This window comes from Penicillium verrucosum (genome assembly GCF_028828655.1).
Source record: "Penicillium verrucosum strain IBT 35672 chromosome Unknown utg000003l_segment0_segment0, whole genome shotgun sequence".
Taxonomy (NCBI): domain Eukaryota; kingdom Fungi; phylum Ascomycota; class Eurotiomycetes; order Eurotiales; family Aspergillaceae; genus Penicillium; species Penicillium verrucosum.
The window spans coordinates 723112-746691 of NW_026643212.1; the positions used below are offsets into that span (position 1 = coordinate 723112).

The following is a 23580-nucleotide window of genomic DNA, read 5'->3' on the forward strand; positions in this document are numbered from 1 at the left end:
ATGGGTGTTCTCTCCGCGGGAATATAAACCAATTATTTCCAACATCCTGTCCCAAGAAAGAAAAAAAAAAGAAAAAAAAAAAAAAAAAAAGAAAGAAAAAAAGGTATCATCACATCGTAACGGCATAAATCAACAGCACCCCACCTCACTGATTCAGTTTAGTTGTGGATTCATTTCCCGGAAGGATAGAAATATCCGTCTGAACATTAATAGTCCGGGGATGGAGGTCATCACCAAGGAACCCGGGCGACGACTTGCTCTCGACCTGGGCATTGTACATCTTAACGTACTCCAGATCCGGCGAGCGAGGGCTAGATTTCGACAAGAACAAAGAGTTCGTGTAATCAGTGTTGATATACGCAGGACCTGTTCCATTACGCGAGCTCTTCAACCTAAGCGCGGGGAACAAACCGCGGATAATCGGCAAATTGGAACAGATCAGACCAACAGCAGGCTCGATGTGCGTCCACAACGTGGCCTGGTAGACGGTGAAAGTAGGGTCCGTGGGATTGATCCAGAAGAGCACGACGATGCGGTAGATACTTGCGAAGCAAACGAATGTGCCGAGGGCGAAGACCCCGTTCAGCGCGAGCTTGTCTTGCCATGCGCGGTGGAGGTTCCAGATCATTGGGATGGGCAGGAAGAGGATGACGAAGTCCATGAGTACGTTGAAGGCTTGGTTGACGATGATGAATTCCTGTGCGTCGAAACATGTTCCTTCAACGCTGTGGTCCCAGTATGCGCGTAGGGGTCGACATTGTCCTGCGCAAGCTAGGAATATTCCTGTGCCCCAGGCGGCGATTAGACAGTTTAGGCCGAAGCTGACCTTTTGGAAGATCGGGGTTGCGAAGAGACGTCGGTAGAAGCAGATGATGGAGATCTTGATACAAGGGCAGAGGAGGAAGTAGGTGAATTGGTTTGCGAGGAAGATCTGGGTGGTGTTAGGTTGGTGTTATTTTATATTGGATATAATTGCTGTATACATACCTTCCAGTAGTTCATGAGGGTATGGGGAGATAGGTCCATGACATGAGCTCCATTGCCTCCAATTGCACACCCTGGTGATAGATGTTAGTTAGTATTGAATGAAATTCTAATCTGGTCCACGGGCGGGGTAATCACATACAGAGAATCAACTCGACCAACATAGCAACAAGGAGCACCATGGATATCAAGCTCAGATAATCATCGATGCCGAATCCGACTCTCCTCCGAATACGAGCAAAGACTCGCAGCACCACTGAGATTAGACATAGACTGACCAAGACCGAAACGATCTCAATCATCTGCCATCCCTTCGTGCTTGGCGCCATTGCACTGCTCGACAAACCAATAGTAAAAGAGTGTAGGGTTTAACCGAAACAATAGCAATATATGTATGAAAAAAGAAAGGAAAGGAATGAATGAATGGGAAACACACAATCCTAGGGCATTCACTGATATAAAAGTTGTACCACGCGAATATCCCGATCTGTCCGAAGTGCCGATGCCCTAGTCCAGCTCAAAATTCCATATCCCACTATTTTATCCACTCACATGCAACCCCTAGTGGCCGATCGTTGTCCCGATAGAGATCTCGGTTTATGTGGAATGTACGCCGACTTACATATATCCACGTGGATGATGCAATGGGATCTACTGTACTCACGTGTGCTGGAGATTTTTGGTGAGATTCATAGTTGACCCCCTTCTTTTCTAGTCTGTGTTCTTGGATATTGTGTTGTTAAACAGGACAATGGCATACAAAGTAACTACGGAGTACTCCGTAAAGCTTCATCATTGTTGCAATGACAAATGCTTTTCTTTACAGAATAGCTCAGTGGATCCCGAGTGGGGGTCGGTAACATGCAGAATAACCAGAATGGGAAGGACATCCCTACGATCGGCCATCTGATACCAGCTGAGAACGAGGGCCTAGTTATGCAAGCCTTGAACGATCACCTATGTTGTACAATATATTCCTTGAACTATTGATTTTGGATTATCCATATCCCACCTGGTACCCCACATACTTCATATATTCCATCCAGCATCTATACCTACCTAGGTATATTATAGGTAGGTATTATACTTCACCTCCAGAATGGAAAAGCTACCCGCCGCTACCGACGCCACGAGGATTCTCATCCATGGTTCTTCACCTCGGGTATGTCGGTTAAAACTGACATGTCGATCCCAATAGCGACGAAAATCTGAAATTATTAGGCAGAGTCTACTCCATAACCAGAGCAAAAACTACTGCGAACACATCCAGATACAGAAGCTGCTAAGGATATAGGCGAAATATCATGCACAACATAAACCATACGGGGTTGAGGTAACTAGAGATAACCAGTTAAAGTGCCCCTCTTCCAAGACCAACCTTGGAATTGCCCGCAGTGGGCCCTGCGCTATTACCGAACTTCCAAGGTTCTCACAATCTTCAGTTACCTCATACATTGGTTGATCAATGGACTCCACTGGACTTCCCTAAAACTGCCGGTTTGGTGTATAAGTGCCGAAAATTGATACATGAAGAACCTTGGAATGAGTCTTCATTGGTTCATACATGAAATCCCATCACTAAAATGTGGAAAACATAATCAAATACAATCAAATAGTCGTCGCATAGCGCGGAATAGTTTGCCATTGAGCAACCAATGTAGGCAACCAACGTGGTGCCTGGCAGAGATCATCCGAATTCAGTCCATTTCTTAGACTTGGTGGAGCCGAGATAACTAGAATGTAAAGTGAAAGAGTAAAAACACTAACACTAAGAAAATATTTGCCCAAGACTCAATATTGTCCTCTGTTTTCCCCTCCTACATTCTATACCCCAGATCTCTCTACCTCTAGTTTTGCCCTCTATCTATCCCCCACCATGACAATCCAAGCCACTGACTTCACAGTCCCCCTCCTAATAAACGGCCATGAAGAAATAACCCCCAAAACCTTCCCCGTAACAAGTCCCTACACTAACACAACCATCTGGACCGCCTCCGCCGCAACACCCCAAGATGCAATCCGCGCCGTCGAAGCCGCCGACGCCGCCTTCCCCTCATGGTCACAGACAAAACCAACCGTGAGACGTGACATCCTCTTTAAAGCTGCTGATCTCCTTGAGGCCCGTCTCGATACCAATGCCGAGTATATGCGTCAAGAAATGGGCGCGGATGTCGGTGCCTCTGCGGGGTTCGTTGTCCCGCTTGGTGTTCGCATGTTGCGCGAGGTTGCGAGTCGCATCACATCCATCTGCGGTAGTGTACCTGTCGTTGAGACAGAGGGACAGAGTGCGATTGTTTTTAAAGAGGCCATGGGTGTTATTTTGGGGATTGTGCCATGGTGAGTGTCCTTTTGGTAGTTCCAGGAAACTTTATTTTCTTCCATCCATGGACCTGAAGTCAGAATAGGTGTGTAAAATGATATTAACTAATTGTTACTTCTACAGGAATGCTCCCTACGTCTTCGGTATCCGCTCAGCAGCCTGCGCCCTCGCAGCTGGCAACACAACAGTCCTCAAATCCTCCGAATTAACTCCCCGCTGCTACTGGGCCATCGGTCGCGCCTTCGAAGATGCCGGTCTCCCCGCTGGCTGTCTGAATATCATCCACTGTGCCCCGCAGGATGCCCCCGAGGTTGTCAATGCCATGATCGAGCACGAAGCCGTGCGAAAAATCAATTTCACCGGTAGCACGGCTGTTGGTCGGAAGATCGCGCGCGCCTGTGGTCAGAACCTCAAGCCCTGCCTTATGGAGCTAGGCGGAAAGAATAGCTCGATTGTATGCCAGGATGCCGATTTGCAGACTGCCGTGCAGGGAGTATTGGCGGGAGCATTTTTGAATGTGAGTTTGAACACCACTGTGCATGACGCATGACGCACGTTGCATATCTATGCCTAGGTACCCATGTCTACTTGTTCCAACTCAATAGCTAACCCTATTATTCTTTTGCGTGTTAGTCCGGCCAGATCTGCATGGCAACCGACCGAATCCTCGTCCACACCTCCATCCTTCCATCCTTCACAGATGCCCTACAAAAGGCCCTTGCAGCCGGCGCAGCAGCCTCAGCCCTTCCCCCAACACTCGTCAACACGGCCTCCAAAACCCGTGTCGAAGCCCTCATCGCCAACGCCGTCTCAGCAGGTGCACACTTCATCTCCGGGTCTGCTGATAGCGTCCCTACAGACTCGGGGGTGCGGATGGCGCCCGCCGTTCTGGGCGGGGTGAAGGAGGACATGGCGCTGTGGCAGGAAGAGTCTTTCGCGTCTGTTGCGGCGTGTATGCCCTTCGACAGCGAGGACGAGGCGATCCGTCTTGCTAATGGCAGTGGGTATGGACTTTCGGCATCTGTTTTCACGGAAGATCTGCGGAGGGGTTTGGCGATGGCTAGGCGTATTCAATCTGGGTATGTTCCAGACCGAGATTCCGTTTTGGTTTTGGTTGGGTGGATTACGTGGAGTTGTGGATCTTTGCTGACTTTATTGCAGGGCGGTTCATATTAATAGTATGACGATCCATGATGAATCAGCTCTTCCTCATGGCGGTGTGAAGAATAGTGGCTGGGGGAGGTTTAATACTGATGAGGGATTGAATGAGTTTTTGGTTACGAAGAGTGTGACCTGGATGGATTAATTCTTTCGATGTTTTTGGTTGGGGTCTTGAATTGTAGTAGATGATCTGTTGAGGTCAACCACAGCACTGATAAGGATTCCCTCCATGTTTATATATACTACATACAACATAACTATTTTGTATATAAAAATCCAGCAAGTCGGCATTTGAATTGAAACCCGGTGGACAAACGGTGGATGAGATCATCAGCCCCCACTGAGGCAATTCCTATCCCCGGATTAGGTCATCTCCACATTGGTGTTCCACCAATCAGAGACTGTATGTTCCTCAGCCGGCAATTGGTTTTGCCTCTTTCTGATCATTTCCAAGGTCCATGAGTTGCCTTATTTGATATTTCCAGATACATTTGGATATTGAATCCGTATTATATACATATAGTACATATATGTATATACATAGTATGTCTTGAATATATCCCATAGTGAGACTCAAATATTCAAATGTTAAATGGTAATGGTACTTTCTCCTGACGTATCATGCCATGCAGAATGCGGAAGCTTCGGACACCGCAATTGTTATTCCGAGGTTCACACTTCTTTACTGTAAGGACCGAGGAACCTTTGTCGGAATTCAATGTTTATTTCTCTGCTAGAAAATATACCTATGGAGTACTAGATTAATACGTTCTACTAATTCCGTTGACATTTCCGATGTAGTTTCTGTCTTTTGGTCTATTCCCTTCCCCTCAACTCCTTGAAAAGACCTGGAATGTGACATGACGCAGATGCATGTGAAAATGGAAATGAAACATTCTAGACAGTTGAATCTAATAAGATATATCTATATAGTTGAATATCATATTGCATGTGATAACTACAACATACCCCAGACTGTAATAAAACAGACAAACCAGAGGTGGGCAATTAGTATTACAGCGGGTACCCCCATCTTTCATCTCCCCACGTCTTCCATTCTTTCGTGCCTCGGCCGATAGACCGTCGGCTTCTGACCTGCCCCGAAACCCTTTCTCTTTAAGATCCTTTCCTTCCTTTCTTTTTTTTTCCTTCTTCCCCATATTTTACCTTTTATCTCTATACACAATATAATGGCTGCACCTCAAGTAATTGTGGTCGGTGGTGGCCGTAAGGATCCCTTTCCCCGCATTCTCTCCGTTCCAGCTGACCCTCTCCAGTCTCTGGCCTCAGCGCCGCACACACCATCTACCTCAACGGTGGCAACGTCCTCGTTTTGGATAAGCAGGCTTTCTTCGGTGGTAACTCTACCAAGGCCACCTCCGGTATCAACGGTGCTCTCACTCGCACTCAAATCGATCTCGGCATCCAGGACAGCGTCAAGCAGTTCTACGAAGATACCCTCAAGTCCGCCCGTGACAAGGCCCGTCCCGACCTAATCAAGGTCCTGACCTACAAGTCCGCCTCCGCCGTCGAGTGGTTGCAGGATGTCTTCAACCTCGACCTCACCCTCGTCTCTCGTCTCGGAGGACACACTCACCCCCGCACACACCGTGGTCATGATGCCAAGTTCCCCGGTATGGCCATCACCTACGCCCTGATGCAGCGATTGGAAGACCTCGCCGATAATGAGCCCGGTCGTGTCCAGATCGTCAAGAAGGCCAACGTCACCTCCATCAACAAGTCTGGTAACAATGTCACCGGTGTTACATACACCATCAACGGCGAGAAGAAGTCCGTCGACGGTGTCGTCGTTCTTGCTACCGGTGGTTACGCCGCTGACTTCAGTGACACCTCCCTCCTCAAGAAGCACCGCCCCGACACCTTCGCTCTATCCTCCACCAACGGCACCCACGCTACCGGTGACGGCCAGAAAATGCTGATGGACATCGGTGCCAACGGCATCGACATGGACAAGGTCCAAGTCCACCCCACCGGTCTCGTCGACCCCAAGGACCCAGATGCCAAGTTCAAGTTCCTTGCCGCTGAAGCCCTCCGCGGTGAGGGTGGTCTCCTCCTCAACGCCGACGGCCAGCGCTTCTCTGACGAGCTTGGTCACCGCGACTACGTCTCCGGCAAGATGTGGGAAGAGAAGGAGAAGGGCAAGTGGCCTATCCGTCTCATCCTCAACAGCAAAGCCTCCAAGGTTCTGGACTTCCACACCCGCCACTACTCCGGCCGCGGCCTGATGAAGAAGATGACTGGTGCCGAGCTCGTTGCTGAGATCGGCTGCGGCGAAGCAGCCCTAAAGAAGACCTTCGACGAGTACAACCTCATCGCCGACGGCAAGAAGAAGGACCCCTGGAACAAGCGTTTCTTCCACAACATGCCCTTCCAGCTCAACGACGAGTTCCACGTCGCTCTCATGGAACCCGTCCTCCACTTCACTATGGGCGGAATCGAGATCGACGAGCACGCCCAGGTCCTCAACAGCGAACAAAAGCCCTTCGATGGCCTCTACGCCTGCGGTGAACTCGCCGGTGGTGTCCACGGCGCCAACCGTCTCGGCGGTTCCTCCCTCCTCGGCTGTGTCGTCTACGGCCGTGTCGCTGGTGACTCTGCCTCCCAGCACCTCTTCCAGAAGGTCATCACCAACGGCTCCTCCACCGCCGCCTCCCAACGTCTCGGTCAGATCTCCCTCCACATCGACCCCAACACCCCCGGCAAGGTCTCTGTTGAATGGGGCAGTGCCGCTACCGGCGGAAACCTACCGGCTCTCGCTCCCCTCGCTGCGCCTGCTCCCGGCGCCGAGGCACCCGCCTCCAAGCCTGATCCCGCGACCTTCACGGTCCCAGAGACTGAGTACTCAATGGAGGAAGTCGCCAAGCACAACTCCAAGGAGGACCTCTGGGTCGTGGTTAAGGGCATCATCCTCGATCTCACTAACTGGGTCGATGAGCACCCCGGTGGCGCAAACGCCCTGTACAACTTCATGGGTCGTGATGCTACCGAGGAGTTCGCTATGCTCCACGATGATGAGGTTATCCCCAAGTACGCTGCTCAAACTGTGATCGGTCGTGTCAAGGGCCAGACTCCCAGCTTGGAGCTGTGAAGGTTATATCAAATTCTTTCCCCTTTATGCCTCTGCTCCTTGACGACCGCTCCCTCCCTCGATGAAATATGATCCCTCCAGCGTGTGATCTCTCATACCCCAGTTTCGTCTCTTTCTGCTGTTTCTTGTGCTGGTTTTGGCACGCTCGCTTCTTCCAGTCCTCGGGATCTAAGATCCGATTGGATCAACTTTAGTTCTTGTGTAACATACATATATAGCTTATTTTGGAATATATTCTTTGGAATCATACGTCTGTTTTGGATTTGATGTAGTAGTTGTAGTTGTAGTCGTCTGTTCTCGGGTCAGAGGGTCGCGCCTAGAAAGCCCTAGTCCACCAGTGACCATGCTGAATGCCGACAATTGGTTAAGGTAGGATACCAATAAGAATTATTCGTACAATCAGCCGAAGTACTCACTGCCTACTAGTACCATCTCTGGAATATATCTAGCCTAATATTTACATATACATGTACATGGTATATCAAAACCAAACCAAAAGCCCTACTACAAGGGCACTAACCCTCCTACTGGTCCTCCTCGATATAAACTCCAATACGGTCCGAACAATCACCCCTTCATATGCATCAAAATCATCTTCAACCTCCTCACAGCAGGCCCATCCTCCCCAGCCCCCAATCCCTCAACCCCCTTCTCCTCAATCTCCGCCCTCGCATCCTCAAGCACAGGCTGCAGATATCCCCATACTTCATCATGATATCTCTCCTGGACACCAATCCAATCACCCGCACCAGGGAGATTCGCTAACACGGCGTCGCGGAGGGAAGTAGATGTAGAGGTAGAGGTAGAGGTTGAGCCCATGGCCGTAGTATTCCCTTTCCCAATCCCCGTTCCAGCCCCAATCCCCTGACTCAAAAAGACATCAATATCAGTCTCCTGGACACCAATCCAATCAGTCCCACCGGGCATATTCCTCAAAACGGCATCGCGGATTGAAGTAGGAATGAAACCAGAACCTGAACCTGAATCCGTAGCCATGGCCATAGCATTTCTCTCCCCAGTCTCAGTCCCAGTTCCACTCCCAATACTACTCTCAGCCCCAAGCCCCTGACTCAAAAAAACATCAATATCAGGAATAAGACTCGCACCCGTTAACCGTGCATCCTTCTCTCTTTCCTTATTCCCCTTCCCCTCCACATCCAACCCCAACCCCCTCCGAAAAGAATCAAGCATCTCCCTCTCCGCAGCAGAAAGCGGAGCCGGCGGAGCAGCAATATCAATCTCGGTATCGGGTACAGTCGTCGGATCCTCGAAATTCGGGTCGAAGGTTATATCCGATAGCAATGACACAACAGCCGCACCATCTGTAGCTGGAACAGTCGTTGTCTGCGGTGTTTGCTCGTGCCATTGCCGCTGCCAGACGGTTTCGAGTTGGTGTTGTGTTGGGTCGTGGGCGCGGGCTTTGCCTTTCCAGGTTGAGGAGGGGGTTTGGAGGTCTTGGGATTGGAATTGGGATTGGGATTGATTTGTGTTTTGGTCTGCAGTTGTTGTGGTTGTATTTGCGCGTAACTGATGCGCTTCTGTGTTGTCCGCTATTCCTATTCCATCGTATCCGTATGCGTGTGTATTTCCCTGGAACTCGTCTTCTGTCAAGGCGGGTAGAGTGAATCCACCCGGTGTTGATGTGTGTGTATCGTGTTCGCGGAAGGATTGCGCTGCATACGAGGACCCGGACCCGGACCCGGACCCGGACCCGGGAGCTCCATGCGGTGTGGTATTTGCGGATAGATCCCTGCTTGTTTGTGTGTTCGGGAGGGAAGAGGAGGGACCGGCTGGTTTGCTGCTCGTGCTTGATGCTAGGGTGTTGGCTAGGTCGGGGCTCGGTTGGAATGCGCTTTTTGCTAGGCCTGTTGCGGAAGTTTGGATGCGGGATACTAGTGAGGACGCGGGGGGGCGCGGAGGTAGAAGGGGGTTTGTTGGAGGGGGTGAATGAGGTTGAGGCTGAGGGCGATGGGGCCGGGACCGGGGTGTTGGATTTGGGGTTGGGATTGCCCCGCATGTTCTCTTGGTTGGTCATGGCTTGGGGTTTTTGGATTTTGGGGTTAAGATTAGGGAGTATGCGGCTGAGGTGTTGGGAGTAAGGGTTTAGGTTGAGGATGAGATGTAGGGATTGGGATTTGGGGATGGTAACTCTTCCAAGGTTGTCGGCTTGGTGTTCGGCTTGGTGTTCGGCTTAATATGGCTGGGCCGGGGAAGCATGTGAAGGTCGACTGGGATGAAGTATATGGTATGATATGGACTGGAATAGGAAAGATAGTATATTGTGTAGTAGTTAATAGGGTATTTGGATATTTTTAGTTATACAATCTTAAAATATTAGGCTCATTTAGAAATATGACAGGTGACAGATCTGGGGATAGTCGGGTGTGTTAAATATATACTTGTAGATCCTATATTCATCTGTAGGAATCCCCAACAGCATATGGGATGCTCCGGATTTGAACGAATATCACCAATTGCCTTTCCTGATCCCTCTACTTAGACAGCATATGATATATGCCAATGCTTAATTTGGCGGAGACCTGCTTGGGCCTCAAGAATGACGACAGAGGCGCATAGTACTGTTTTCGGGCATATAGATGATTGAATACCAAATTCAAAAGACGTAGATCCAATAGATCCAACTCAATCTAAGTAGATAGCTATTTAATAACCCAATATTTCAATTGATATTCCTACTTAAACCGCCCAGTTGTAGCCGTATACGGGTTATAAGCCCGAGAGAGGGGCGCATAAAGGGCAATGTTACAGTCGTTAACAGTGTTGATGTCAGCATGTTGCAGGTGCCCGACTTGAATTTCTTTTGAATGTAGAGAAGAATATTCAATCTCATTAGAATCAAAGAATCAAATTTGATTATTATTATTTCACATTCACTTGAGAAATAAACTATAGAATCTCCCTTAATATTGACGGTGCCCCCCCAAGAAACTTGTCTGTTCACCACCGTTTGGTATCTCCGTAACTCCCCACCACCGCCTCAACTCATCCTGGGCAACTTCAACCTCTCAACTCTTTTCCTTGTCTTCCTTTCATCGCCTTCGGACCAAGTACGCAACCCCATCCACCTTTCACCCTTTTGTGTTTTTGGAGTTTGTTCTAACAAAAGACCCTACTTCAATAGAAACTTTTCTCTTATGACCCCCTCTCAAGCTCTTTTGCTGCGGGTCCACTCATAACAAGCACATTCACTGTGTTCTATCATCAAGCTACGTTGCCATCTCATTCGGCAACAGCTCTCTTCATTCTTCAGCTCGTCTTTCCCATTTGGATAGTTCAAAGCTGTTTCCCCCTCTGCCCCTCTTTTCGCCTTACCGCCATCCGCCAAACCCCTCGCACACCATCTCCGGTGACCGACTGTTCTCTCAATTTCCGCTTTCTCCAATCGTTATTCCCATCCGACCGAATTCTTTCGTGTCGGCTATCGCGCCTACTTCGCTTCAACCTAAGTGATTGTTTGCATCGACAATAGAGCTCTCACGAGGCATTTGCCTGCCCGCATTTCCCGTCCCTCCTATCTTGGTCCTTGCCCTTGTCACGTTCAAGGGCTAGTTAGAACGTGAAAATGGTAGACAGAGATCCAGGCACACCTACCTGGAAGTTCACACAGTAAGTTCACCCCGGATCAATGCCTTTCGGACTTTTCCCACCTTGTGGTTTCCATTTTCTCTTCCTTTTTGTCTAGGCGCCATCGACCCAACGTCACCACAAAGAGTCATTGAATAGGGACTAACTTGATCTCAGATGCTTCGGCGATAAAGGCGATGTAGAAGATATTACAGAAGGTAATTGGCAGCTTCCCTCGCACTATTCGGCCGAATCTGGTCAATCTCTACAGAGTGCATCGACTGACAAGCGCTCTGCAGCGGACATCATCTCGACCGTCGAATTTGACCACACCGGTAACTATTTGGCCACTGGTGACAAGGGAGGAAGGGTGGTGTTGTTTGAGCGAAACGAGACGGTAGCCCGCCCCCTCCGGTCTTTTTCAATTTTTCTTTTTCTTGTTTTGCCTTAAGCTAATCACTGAACAAAACAGAAAAAAACCTGCGAGTATAAGTTTCACACCGAGTTCCAGTCACACGAGCCAGAGTTCGATTATCTCAAGTCGCTAGAGATCGAAGAGAAGATCAACAAGATAAAATGGTGCCGACGACAGAATGCATCCCATTTCCTCCTTTCGACGAACGACAAGACGATAAAACTTTGGAAGGTCTTCGACAAGTCGCTGAAGGTGGTCGCCGAGAACAACTTATCGAATGAACTCACTCCTGCGAACCCGGTTGGGGGTGGAGGTATGGCTCGCGCCCCCCGCGTATCCTTCAAGGACCCCTCTGCACTCAAGCTGCCTCGCCTGACACACCATGACACTGTTGTTGCTGCTGTTCCGCGGAGAACATACGCCAACGCCCACGCGTATCATATAAATAGCATCTCCGTTAACAGCGATGGTGAAACCTTTATCAGCAGTGACGACCTGCGAGTGAACCTATGGAACCTCAACATCCAGGACCAGAGCTTCAACATTGTGGATATCAAGCCAGCGAATATGGAGGAACTCACAGAAGTCATCACTGCGGCCGAGTTCCACCCGGTCAGCTGTAACTGGTTCATGTATGCCAGCTCCAAGGGCACAATCAAGCTTGCGGATATGCGACAACGGGCGTTGTGTGACGAACACGCCAAGCGTACGTACAACCAGGGAATTGTGTCAATTACACATACTGACCATTATATGTAGAGTTCGAACAAGAAGAGGATGCCTCGTCCCGTTCCTTCTTCTCTGAGATTATCTCCTCCATCTCCGACGTGCGATTCTCCAACGACGGACGGTACATTGTGTCCAGGGACTACTTGACAGTGAAGATTTGGGATGTCAACATGGAACGTCAACCGATCAAGACCATCCCCATCCACGAGCACCTGCGCCCTCGCCTCTGTGATACGTACGAGAACGATAGCATCTTCGACAAGTTCGAGGTGGTCTTCTCTGGCGACGCGGAGAACGTTATGACCGGCAGCTACAACAACAACTTCATGATCTACCCCACACAAGAAGAAAAGGATACGGAGATTGTGCTCCAGGCAGACAAGTCGGCATTCAAGGCAAAGAAGGTTGGTGTACCGACGCCGATGAGCAAGGGTAACGGAAAGAAGGCTGGTTCGCGATCCGGCAGCCCTGCCGGCCCCGGCAGTCGCATGAAGAAGGAGACCGATGCGGATCAGATCGACTTCAACAAGAAGATCTTGCACATGAGCTGGCATCCATTCGAAGACAGCATTGCAATTGCGGCGACAAACAATGTAAGTTTTGTGTGTCTCTGTCCAACCCCTAATAATGCTGATTATAAATACAGCTCTTTGTCTTCTCCGCTCTTTAATCGCACCAAGTACCATCGTACCATCACAATGCCATTATCATTTTCCATGAACAGGCGCATCTGGGGTTTGGATCGGGTGGCTGGAAGGCCTTGGTGAACAGGCAAGATATGAAGAATGAAAACCAGAAAATAATGATAGCAGCAAGCCACAGGTTCCATAATCACAGGACTTTCCCCTTCCCCCGCAATCCCCCTATCTCTGCTCTCATCGTGGAACTCATCTGTCTGGGTTTTGGAGACCTAGTTTTTCTTTACCTATGTCCCTTTTTACTCTTTCCCTGCTATTGTGGTGGGGTGGCCAAAGGCATTGTATTGTGGACAACTCATGATAGAAAATTTCATGCCTGTTTTGAGGCCCTTTCCATAGTTATGAAAGGCTATAGATTTGGTAGCTAACTAGTATTGAGACGTTAGAAGTCCTTAGTTCCAAGCAGAACAGTATAATTTTACGGTTTAAGCGTTTTTCTTGCTTTATCTGTTACTTTCTCTGAATATATAGGAGAAAAGACTTCAATAAAATGTACCTCGAAAATGTATCTTTTAGAAAGGACCCTGAAAAAAAGATGCCGGAAGAGGCCACTCAACTGGCCATTGTTAGCCAGCCCTTACCCTCCGCCCCTTTCCGAGGCATGACAAGCGAGAGGCACCCCAGCCTTCAGAATGAGCCTTGATATTCATATTGATACATAAGACAGGTTATACAATGAACAATAAGCTACAGGTCTATTGAAATCATCCACCTCCATTCATGACTCATGCTATTCACGCTTGTTCCCTTGTTCCCTCAATGCCTGTCATGTTTTTCTGCCGGCAATGGCGGGCGATGACGAAGGCGGACGGAAATTGACCTATCGCACAATACAACGCATGACCATTGTACCGCCTCCCATTGACGGAAATCCCGTCAATAGATACAAACAATACCGTAATAATTGAATTCTGAATACATTGTGGAAAATCGAATGTCCGAAAAGCAGTCACTAGTCCATAATAGGTTAGCTCCGGAGAGGAAAGCCTCCACAGGAGCCCGCGATCGGTCGCGCGCAATTCCATCACCCCAGTCTGTGTCTCCTTCTTGCCTATCGTACTTCTACTTCTCTACCGGTTCTTTCTTGCTGCGTGGAGTTGGTTTCTGTCTTCTTATCTGCAAGATTTCGGGTCATGCTGTGACCCTAGTGCAACCTGAGCGTTGCCCGTCGATTCCAACCCACGAGACTACGAGCTCCAGCTCTTCGATTACTAGACCCTGACTTTTTCTCCCCTCCTCGACCCTTCTTATCCGTCAAATCTACCTTCCTACTTCTCTCCTACTAGGGTTCGTGCATACACCATGAACTCTGGAAACGATAGCTGGCACTCCTCTGGTGGGCCGCCGTCGCATCCTGGCATCGATCAAATGAACCAGCAGCCTCGGCCCCTGGGGTCATTCAGGTACGAACAGCCGTATATAGTACAAGCGGCTTGATGCCTTGATATCAGAGACTAACACGATCTGCTTGCGCCTCAACAGTCAAAATCCCTCTCAGCAAGCTCAGGCCTCGCAGCCCTCGGGCCCAGTACTTCCCCCTCCAGGTGGTGAGTGCCTCTTTGTGAACTACAGATTTCCATGTGCAAATCCAATGATAAGAACACGTTTAAATTAACTGATCATTCTATTATAGGACCCTACCACCCTGGTCAGTCGGGTGGCCATTCTCTTCCCGGACTGGCAGAATTAAGCCAGACCCACGGAAATCCGCACCAGCCTTCCGCGTACGGCCAGCACCCAGCAGGCCCGTCGCATAACAGCGGCCATTCTCTTCCCGGAATCGGCCAAGCCATGCAACACGCTTCTCCCCAGCTCAACCGCGAGCGGGAGCGGGACTCCCGGGAGCGCGAGATCATCGAGCGCCAGCGCCAGGAAGAAATGGCTCACCGTGAGCGCGAGCGCGAGCGCGATCACCGTGAACAAATTGAACGGCAGCTAGAACGCCGCGAACAACCCCACCACCCTGTCCAGAGCCACACTGGCTCGATCCCCCTCCACCAACCCGTGGCCAATAAAGTCCCCAACTCCATTCATGGCCCGGGCGGACTCCTCTCGACCCTTGGCGGAAATCCGCAAAACGGCCACCAGGGCGGACCTCAGTCTGCCCCTGGCTTGTTCGGTCCTCAAATGCAGCACGGCGAAGGTACACCTCGCTCGTACATGCAGCACCCTGGTGGTCCACCAGGACAGCCTATGATGGCATACAATGCCGCCGGACAGCAGATTCCAGGGAATGTTGCCGCTCTTGCACAGGGCCAGCAACCGATTCTAAATGATGCTCTCAGCTACCTCGACCAGGTCAAGGTGCGCTTTGTTGACCAGCCAGATGTCTACAACCGTTTCTTGGATATCATGAAGGATTTCAAGAGCCAGGCTATTGATACGCCGGGTGTGATCCAACGCGTTTCGACACTTTTCAATGGTCACCCTGCTCTCATTCAAGGATTTAATACCTTTTTGCCTCCCGGTTACCGCATTGAGTGCGGTACTGAAGATAACCCTGATGCGATTCGGGTCACAACCCCGTCGGGCACAAATACACTCAGCATGCCACGTGCAGGACGTCCCTTCGAGACAATCACTAATGCACCCCCCTCCGGTGATCCACATGCCCGGTCTGACTTCTATCGCGACCAGTCTCGACCTGGTTGGCAACAAGGGCAGCAGCAGGATCAGCAGCAAGGCCCTGCCTCTGGATCTTACTCTCCTGGCTCAAGAATGATGGGTGGCATGTATCAACAGGATGGACCTGGACCCGCCCAGGAGCACCACTATGGTTACCCCACCCAACAGGAGCAACAAGCTGCATCTGCCATGACTCATCAGCAAGACCACCGTGGAGTGGCACAGCTTCAAGGCGCTGCCTCTGCAGCGTCCGCTGGACTTAGCAGGGCGTCTCTCATGGGAGTCTCGGCTGCTGGACAGAGCTCTAGCCTCACCCAGCCGATGAACAATTTGGCTGGTGTCGGAACTGGGATGCTCCAGGGTGCTCAGGATCTGAACAAGCGTGGTCCCGTGGAGTTTAATCATGCCATCAGCTATGTGAACAAGATCAAGAACCGCTTCTCAAGTGCGCCAGAGATCTACAAGCAGTTCCTCGAGATACTCCAAACCTACCAGCGGGAGTCAAAGCCCATTCAGGATGTCTATGGGCAGGTTACGCAGTTGTTCAACACTGCACCAGATCTTTTGGAGGATTTCAAACAGTTCCTGCCGGAATCCGCCGCGCATGCTAAACAAGTAGCCGCGCAGCGCCAGGCTGAAGAGCAAGCACCTCTTAGCAATCTCCGTGGTGAACCTGCAGGTTTTACCTCCCAGACTCCTAACCGTGACGTCAAGATGCCTCCACTGGGTCAGTTCAATGTCAAGGACCCCAAGGAAAACAAGAAGCGCCGTGGTGGCCCAGGTGGTGTTGGCTCTATCTCTGGACCTGCCGGTTCCGAAGCTGCTCGCTTGTCTGAGGCAAACAGAGGTGGCCAGAGCTCGCAGTTCGGTAACGCTAGTAAGCGACCGAAGTATCACCATGGAAAGCCTTCTGTCGACATGGCTAATGTCTCTCCTACTTTGATTCCTGCTCTCCCAGAGCCTCTTCCTCCCTCGGTCTCCATGACTCCTAGCCAGGAGGAAATCGCATTCTTTGACCGCGTGAAGAAGTTCATTGCCAACAAGCAAGTGTTCAGCGACTTCTTGAAGCTTTGCAACCTGTACACCACGGACCTCCTCGACCGCCACATCCTCGTCAAGCGGGCCGAGGGATACATCGGGTCCAATGCTGAACTCATGAGTTGGTTCAGACGTTTCATGAGCGCCGAAGAGCCTGAGGATAAGATCATCGACCCCAAGGCGAACCCGGAATCAGGTGTTGTCAACCTGGCTCACTGCCGGTCTCTAGGACCGAGTTACCGACTTCTTCCCAAGCGTGAACGCCAAAAGCCATGCAGTGGGCGCGATCCGCTTTGCAATGGTGTTCTTAATGATGACTGGGCCTCACATCCCACCTGGGCTTCGGAAGATTCTGGTTTTGTTGCGCACCGCAAGAACCAGTATGAAGACGCTTTGCATCGGATTGAAGAAGATCGCCACGATTATGATCACCACATTGAGGCTTGTACCCGTACCATCCAGCTGATTGAGCCCATCTGCCAGCAATTCCTTTACATGAGTGATCCGGAACGCGTTGCATTCAAATTGCCACAAGGTCTCGGTGGTCAAAGCGAGGCAATTTATCAGCGTGTCATCAAGAAGATTTACGACCGTCAACGCGGTGAGAAAGTCATCCGAGACATGTTCGACCGTCCCTGCCATGTTCTTCCCATTGTCCTTTACCGCTTGAAGCAAAAGCTAGAGGAATGGAAGGCTTGCCAGCGCGAGTGGGACAAGGTCTGGCGCGAACAGATGCAGCGAGCATACTGGCGCAGTCTTGACCACCAAGCCATCGCAACCAAGCAGACCGACAAGAAGCTCTTTGTCGCCAAGAACATCCAGCAAGACCTGCAGACCAAGTTTGAGGATGCACAGGCTAGTCGCAAGAGCGGCCGGACCCCACCCAAGTTCCAGGCTGAATTCCTGTTCGACGATATTCAGGTCCTTCTAGACGCTGTCTTCCTCCTTTTCCTGTACTTTGACCGCAACACCAATGGCTTTGGCGCTGATCCCCAGCGACTTATGAACTTTATCAGGGATTTCATTCCTGCTTTCTTCGGCCTGGACCGTTACACCTTCAACATGTACATGGACGAAGTCTACAACGCCATCAATGATGACGATGACACTTATGCCAATGATGATGTCTCGAACGGGAGCCGCAAGGGAGCGGACTTGCAGAAGCTGGATCTTCTGCGCGATGCCCTTGAACGCGGAGGCCAGGCTGAAAAGTCCATTAAGGAGGATGTTCTGAACAACCATGACGAACCTCCTGTTGTCCAAGTTTCTTCCACGGTCTCTGAGTCTGAGGATTCATTTGACGTGGCTGAACTGCGCTGGATGGAGCATCCCGGCAACGGTAACTTCAGCCTTGAGCATGAATACACACTTAACGAGAAGTACAAAAAGAAGGAGCACCACATGTACAGCAACCTGAACATCCTCTGCTTCCTGCGTACTTTTGAGATCCTCTACTCGCGTCTTCTACGCATCAAGGAGCAGGAGGAGTCCGCCCGCGAACAAGTCCGACGCGGTCTTCTACCGAAGGCTGCTCACGAGTTGTGTTTGATCGACCGATTCCCTGGTGATTTCTTCTATGATGTCGATCCCAAAGCCAACCTTTACAAGCAGATCGTGCGTATGTGCGAGGAGGTCATCAAGGGTGATATCGATCAGGTTCACCTGGAAGAGACCCTGCGTCGTTTCTACATGCAGAGCGGATACCTGCTCTACAATCTGGAGCGTATCTTCTCTTCCATTTCCAAGTTTGTGGCGTCTATCTTCACTGGTGACTCTCGCGATCGCAGCTCCGACATTGTCAATCTCTTCTTCAAGGAACGCGAGAAGGAGGAGACTACCCACCACCAGGAGATTCAGTACCGCAAACAAGTTGAGCGACTGGTCAAAGATGGAGATATCTACCGCATTACTTTTGTGAGTTTTCCTTATTTTCAAACATGTCTTGGTCATAACTAACAAATCCTTCAGTACCCACCTGACCGCCGTGTCACTGTCCAAGTAATGACTAGCGAAGACACTACCCTCAACAACGACGACCTCACCCCAGAAGAGCGCTGGTCCTACTACGTGACCGCCTACTCGATGCGTGACCCAACCGAAGGCGTCCAATTCTCCAAAATGCGCATGCCCCTCCTAAAGCGCAACCTTCCTCCCAAGCTCGAAGAAGACGAGGAGTACGACCGCTACTACCGCAGCCTTCAGCACCACGATGGCTTGACCATCCGCATCTGCGCCAACAACTACACAATGTTGTACCAACCACCCACCCACGACTGGTTCTGGCGCTCCAACGCGCCCATCCCGGAGAAAGACGCCGACGCCGACGCCGACACCATCATGGCCCAAGTCGACGACCTCGCCAAGGAGAAGGCCGCGCTCCGCGAGAAGCGCCACGACCGCTTCGTCGAGAAGTTCGTCAACAACCCCTCCTGGGCCCGCGGTCTGAGCAAGGACCAGGTGGATGAGAGCAACCAGCGCTTCCGTTCTTGGGTTGAGGGTACCCTCACCGATAGTCCCGCTCCGGGCCGTGAGGGATCTGCGTCTGGTTCTGGCTCCGCGGCCCCCGCCAATGTGGAGGCGGAGAAGGATGAGGGCGCGGATGTTGAGATGACAGATGCCGAGCCTACCGAGGCGTAGGGTGTTTTGTGTTGGGGGTGTATCTTTTACGACGGGTCAGTCCTCCCCCAAGCAGGGGGGAGGACTGACATGCATTATTGTTGATTGTGGGAAGGGGGACGGCGTACGATGAGGAAATTGCGATGATAGTTTTTCTTCTTTTCTTTTCAACGATTTCCGTAGTTTTGTATTTGTATCTCGTCTTTTTTTCTTCAAGTATCTCTTACTTTATTCTCACAAATGAAATGACCATGGGGAGATTGGTCTGTTGATTCTTAATTTAATTTGATTTGTATGATTGCTTTCAGATGCTCATCTTCCTGTTGTATATTCCATAATCTTGAAGTATACCCCTAATGCGGCGATCCACTCAAACTCCTGGGGTAAGAAAGAAAATGAGCTTCCTCCAGATCATCGGCTTATCTTACTGAATCGGTATAATCGGCATAATCGGTACCACTTGAGGCAATATATATCCAATTATTATGTATCCAATTGGTGTTGCTATGTAAATCTCCGTGTGGCCGAGCTGCATAGCCGATACTGGGCCGAGTGTGGAGTCGGGAGAAACTCGGCGGGATCTACGGAGTGCTACTCCGTACATTCTTTTTTTTTTTTTGTATATTGTGATGGTTGTTTTGATTGTGGTTATTATGATAATATATTAAGCTGAAGAAGAGGGTGTTCATAATGGCTATATATGCAAGTCCTGGAGGTAGAAGAGAAAAAGAGAAAAAGGGGAATTGGGGAATAGCGGAAATCCGAGAGATGACCGAAGACCGAGTGGGTGCCGACCGAACGCCGGGAAAATGCCATGGTTGACGTCATTATGGATTAATTTTTGTGATAAGCATCATCGAAGGGGGGAGTAACTGGGGAATGAGACAGAAATAGGAGGATATGTATGGGTGTATATACAATATATACAGTATATATATACAGTATAGACTACAATTGACGAATCCAATTGAAATTGAATGAAAATAATATGCTATAGAGTATATACTCTATACATTCTCTCCAATATGCAATTGTATAGCCCTACCAAAATCTCAAACTTCCATTCTCCCGGACCTGTCGGCCTCGCATTCCTTTGTGGAGACCTCTGCCCGTGGGGTTGAAGAAATTACTTATACCCCCAGATCCCCTTTTTTCTTCTTCACACCTCATTGACACTCTCCCCTCCATTTTGTTTTCCTATATCATGTCTGCTTCGGCGCTATTGAAGAGCCGTGTGCGGCGTCCTTCGTACTTGAAGAAGCTCGCCAAACCCCAGGATCTCCTTCACCACTTCCCCAATGGCACGTACATCGGCTGGTCCGGATTTACCGGTGTCGGTTACCCCAAGTATGTAACACAAGACCCTTGGATGTTGAGTACAGACCGTTAACCTCAATCTAGGATGCTTCCCATTGCTCTCGCAGACCACGTCGAGAAGAACAACCTCCAGGGACAGCTGAAGTACAACCTGTTTGTCGGTGCCTCCTCCGGCGCAGAGACCGAGAGCCGCTGGGCCCGCTTGAACATGATTGAGCGCCGTAGCCCTCACCAAGTCGGAAAGGAAATCGCCAAGGGAATCAACACCGGCGATATCAAGTTCTTCGATAAGCATCTGAGCATGTTCCCCTCGGATTTGGTCTATGTAAGTCTTGACATTTCTAGAACAAAAGAAGAAAAAACCCCAATCAACCCGCTAACCTCTTCGCTTCCATCAGGGCTGGTACACTCTCAACAAGCCCAAGCCTACAATCGATGTGGCCGTCATCGAGGCTTCCGCCATCACCGAGAACGGAGGCATCATCCCCGGTGCCTCCGTCGGTGCTTCACCCGAACTGATTCAGATGGCCGAGAAGGTCATCATCGAAGTGAACACCTCCATGCCCTCGTTCGAAGGCCTGCACGATATCACCTGCTCAGACCTACCCCCGGGCCGCAAGCCTTACCTCGTCATGGCCCCGGAGGACCGTATCGGAACAAGCTACATCCCCATCGACCCTGAGAAGGTCGTCGCCGTCGTGGAGTCCAACTACCCCGACCAAACCCTCCCCAACGCCCCAGAAGACGAAGGCTCCCAAGCCATCGCCTCCAACCTCATTGAGTTCCTCAAGCACGAGGTCAAGCACGGCCGCCTCCCACCCAACCTCCTCCCCATCCAATCCGGCATCGGCAACATCGCCAACGCCGTTGTCGGAGGCCTCAGCAAGGGCGGCGCAGACTTCAAGAACCTCAAAGTCTGGACCGAAGTCCTACAAGATTCCTTCCTCGACCTCTTCGACAGCGGCAACCTCGACTTCGCAACCGCAACCTCCATCCGCTTCTCCCCAGACGGCTTCAAGCGCTTCTACGACAACTGGGAGCGCTACGCAGGCAAGCTCCTCCTCCGCTCGCAACAAGTCTCCAACTCCCCGGAGATCATCCGTCGTCTCGGCTGCATCGGCATGAACACCCCCGTCGAAGTCGACATCTACGCCCACGCCAACAGTACCTGCGTAATGGGCTCGCGGATGCTGAACGGACTCGGAGGCTCCGCCGATTTCCTCCGTAACTCCAAGTACAGTATCATGCACACTCCGTCGGCACGTCCCACCAAGACCGATCCCACCGGTGTGAGCTGTATCGTTCCGTTCGCGACGCACATCGATCAGACGGAGCATGATCTTGACGTTGTCGTTACTGAGCAGGGTCTTGCTGATGTCCGTGGGTTGTCGCCGAGGGAGCGCGCGCGTGTTATTATTAAGAACTGCTCGCACCCTGACTACACCCCTATTCTGACTGATTATCTTGACCGTGCGGAATTCGAGTGTCTGCGTAAGGGAATGGGTCATGAGCCGCATATGCTTTTCCAGGCCTTTAACATGCACAAGAATCTGCAGGAGAAGGGTACCATGAAGATTGATTCTTGGGAGTAGATTTGAGGGTTGTGTGTGTGGTTGTGTGAATACCTTGCGTATTCTGAAACTTGAATACGCGCTAGGTTAGGGCGTTTGGTGTGTCTATTAGCGGTTTATGTATGTATATATGTACTCGGAAAATAACCTTTTTCTCTGGATTGTTTTGCTTGTAGATTAGTTGGTAGTTGGGGTCGTGCGTGGATGCCTAGGCAGACAAACTATGCAGCTATTCCGGGGTAATATGCACGGATGTAGTATCACATGAAGCGGACTCCGACATGTATTGATCTAGTGAAGTGCATAATAATGCCCAATTTGATTAGGGTCTATGCTTAGCACTCGCATACACATAGACCAGAATGGCATCAATCACGTCCAGAATTTATCTTTCTTATTCGCATTCCAATGCTTTACAGTATTGATCAAACTATATCCAAATTAAATGATACGTAGTTATGCAAATAGAACATGTCCAAACAAATAAATTTTATAAAAATCAGATCTTGCCACGCCAAACAGAACTCCTATATCCAAAAAGATATTGTATAATCACAATAACAAACAAGCAATGCTGAAAGACAAGCAAAAACACCAACTCCTAAAGAAAGCGTGTAATCATATCAATCTTAATCCCCTTCTGATCTCCATATGTGATAAACACAAGGAAAGACAGAGTCTAAGAATCGGCCAAACCAACAACAACCCATTAGAAATATCAAAGTCCAGTAAGTCTACATAAACGTCAGCACTGATCCTCTAATCTAAAGCATGAGCACCGTGGATATAACGTACCGACTCCAGAGAGACCCGAGAATACCAGGCTGTGCCGTCTCAGACTTGCGCTTAGCCCAGCCGCTTTCGACATTGTAGTGCTTTACATCTTGTAACCCGGCGAAGAGGCCTCGTCCTGCTGTTGCACGCTTTGGGAATGTTAGTTAATGGATACTAATAGTGTATAGTGGCGGCGGCAGTGACAGTAGTATACGTACACGATGTTGTTGAGCAGAATTCCGAACCCAGTAGTCTGCGCCGTAATCATTTTGCAGACGGGCGTGATCGCTATCAGTGGTTTTGGATTGGGTGGGCATTTTGTATGTTGTATGGTTTGGATGGATGTGTTGTGTTGTGTAGTTGTAATGGTGTAGATGAGTATCGAATCAGGTATGAAGTAACCGAAGTAGGTATATAACAATATCGCTGTGTGATGAACAAAAGCAAAGCCCTGTCGTGTAACATCCCATCCTTATATACATACACACACCACTTCTCATATCATAGCAAGATACAAAGCCGCATAGCAGGTATGGCCTGATAGCGAACCAAACCATGTTTGTTCCGAGAGGCTGGGTCTCGGGACGTGGCCGTTAGCCGTTTCTGGGGAATTGTACTGGATAGCATGATGTATATCT

The 23580-nt window shown here is 50.1% G+C and overlaps 8 protein-coding genes across 8 annotated transcripts; 5 read left to right on the forward strand and 3 right to left on the reverse strand.

Moving 5' to 3' along the window:
- Window positions 1–145: 145 nt before the first annotated feature.
- N7516_008064 (uncharacterized protein) lies at window positions 146–1313 on the reverse strand (the record flags this gene model as incomplete). The annotated part of the gene is made up of 3 exons (XM_057220784.1): window positions 146–931; window positions 988–1058; window positions 1127–1313. The coding sequence occupies 3 exons, from the start codon at window positions 1311–1313 to the stop codon at window positions 146–148; spliced, it is 1044 nt and encodes a 347-aa protein (XP_057071056.1).
- Window positions 1314–2860: 1547 nt separating this feature from the next.
- Window positions 2861–4610, forward strand: N7516_008065 (aldehyde dehydrogenase; the record flags this gene model as incomplete). The annotated part of the gene is made up of 4 exons (XM_057220785.1): window positions 2861–3321; window positions 3428–3821; window positions 3938–4383; window positions 4466–4610. The coding sequence occupies 4 exons, from the start codon at window positions 2861–2863 to the stop codon at window positions 4608–4610; spliced, it is 1446 nt and encodes a 481-aa protein (XP_057071057.1).
- Window positions 4611–5655: 1045 nt separating this feature from the next.
- osm1 (putative fumarate reductase Osm1) lies at window positions 5656–7574 on the forward strand (the record flags this gene model as incomplete). The annotated part of the gene is made up of 2 exons (XM_057220786.1): window positions 5656–5692; window positions 5743–7574. The coding sequence occupies 2 exons, from the start codon at window positions 5656–5658 to the stop codon at window positions 7572–7574; spliced, it is 1869 nt and encodes a 622-aa protein (XP_057071058.1).
- A 567-nt stretch (window positions 7575–8141) lies between these two features.
- Window positions 8142–9609, reverse strand: N7516_008067 (uncharacterized protein; the record flags this gene model as incomplete). The annotated part of the gene is made up of 2 exons (XM_057220787.1): window positions 8142–9439; window positions 9468–9609. The coding sequence occupies 2 exons, from the start codon at window positions 9607–9609 to the stop codon at window positions 8142–8144; spliced, it is 1440 nt and encodes a 479-aa protein (XP_057071059.1).
- Window positions 9610–11157: 1548 nt separating this feature from the next.
- On the forward strand, window positions 11158–12973 carry N7516_008068 (protein phosphatase 2A regulatory subunit CDC55; the record flags this gene model as incomplete). The annotated part of the gene is made up of 6 exons (XM_057220788.1): window positions 11158–11201; window positions 11337–11377; window positions 11459–11556; window positions 11632–12280; window positions 12334–12896; window positions 12950–12973. 6 exons carry the CDS (start codon window positions 11158–11160, stop codon window positions 12971–12973), a joined length of 1419 nt encoding a protein of 472 aa, XP_057071060.1.
- A 1330-nt stretch (window positions 12974–14303) lies between these two features.
- Window positions 14304–19301, forward strand: N7516_008069 (transcriptional regulator SIN3; the record flags this gene model as incomplete). Its single annotated transcript, XM_057220789.1, has 4 exons — window positions 14304–14404; window positions 14484–14548; window positions 14635–18578; window positions 18633–19301. The coding sequence occupies 4 exons, from the start codon at window positions 14304–14306 to the stop codon at window positions 19299–19301; spliced, it is 4779 nt and encodes a 1592-aa protein (XP_057071061.1).
- Window positions 19302–20484: 1183 nt separating this feature from the next.
- Window positions 20485–22189, forward strand: coaT (acetyl-CoA hydrolase ACH1; the record flags this gene model as incomplete). Its single annotated transcript, XM_057220790.1, has 3 exons — window positions 20485–20627; window positions 20682–20922; window positions 20996–22189. The coding sequence occupies 3 exons, from the start codon at window positions 20485–20487 to the stop codon at window positions 22187–22189; spliced, it is 1578 nt and encodes a 525-aa protein (XP_057071062.1).
- A 697-nt stretch (window positions 22190–22886) lies between these two features.
- N7516_008071 (uncharacterized protein) lies at window positions 22887–23259 on the reverse strand (the record flags this gene model as incomplete). Its single annotated transcript, XM_057220791.1, has 3 exons — window positions 22887–22902; window positions 22964–23091; window positions 23161–23259. 3 exons carry the CDS (start codon window positions 23257–23259, stop codon window positions 22887–22889), a joined length of 243 nt encoding a protein of 80 aa, XP_057071063.1.
- Window positions 23260–23580: the final 321 nt, after the last annotated feature.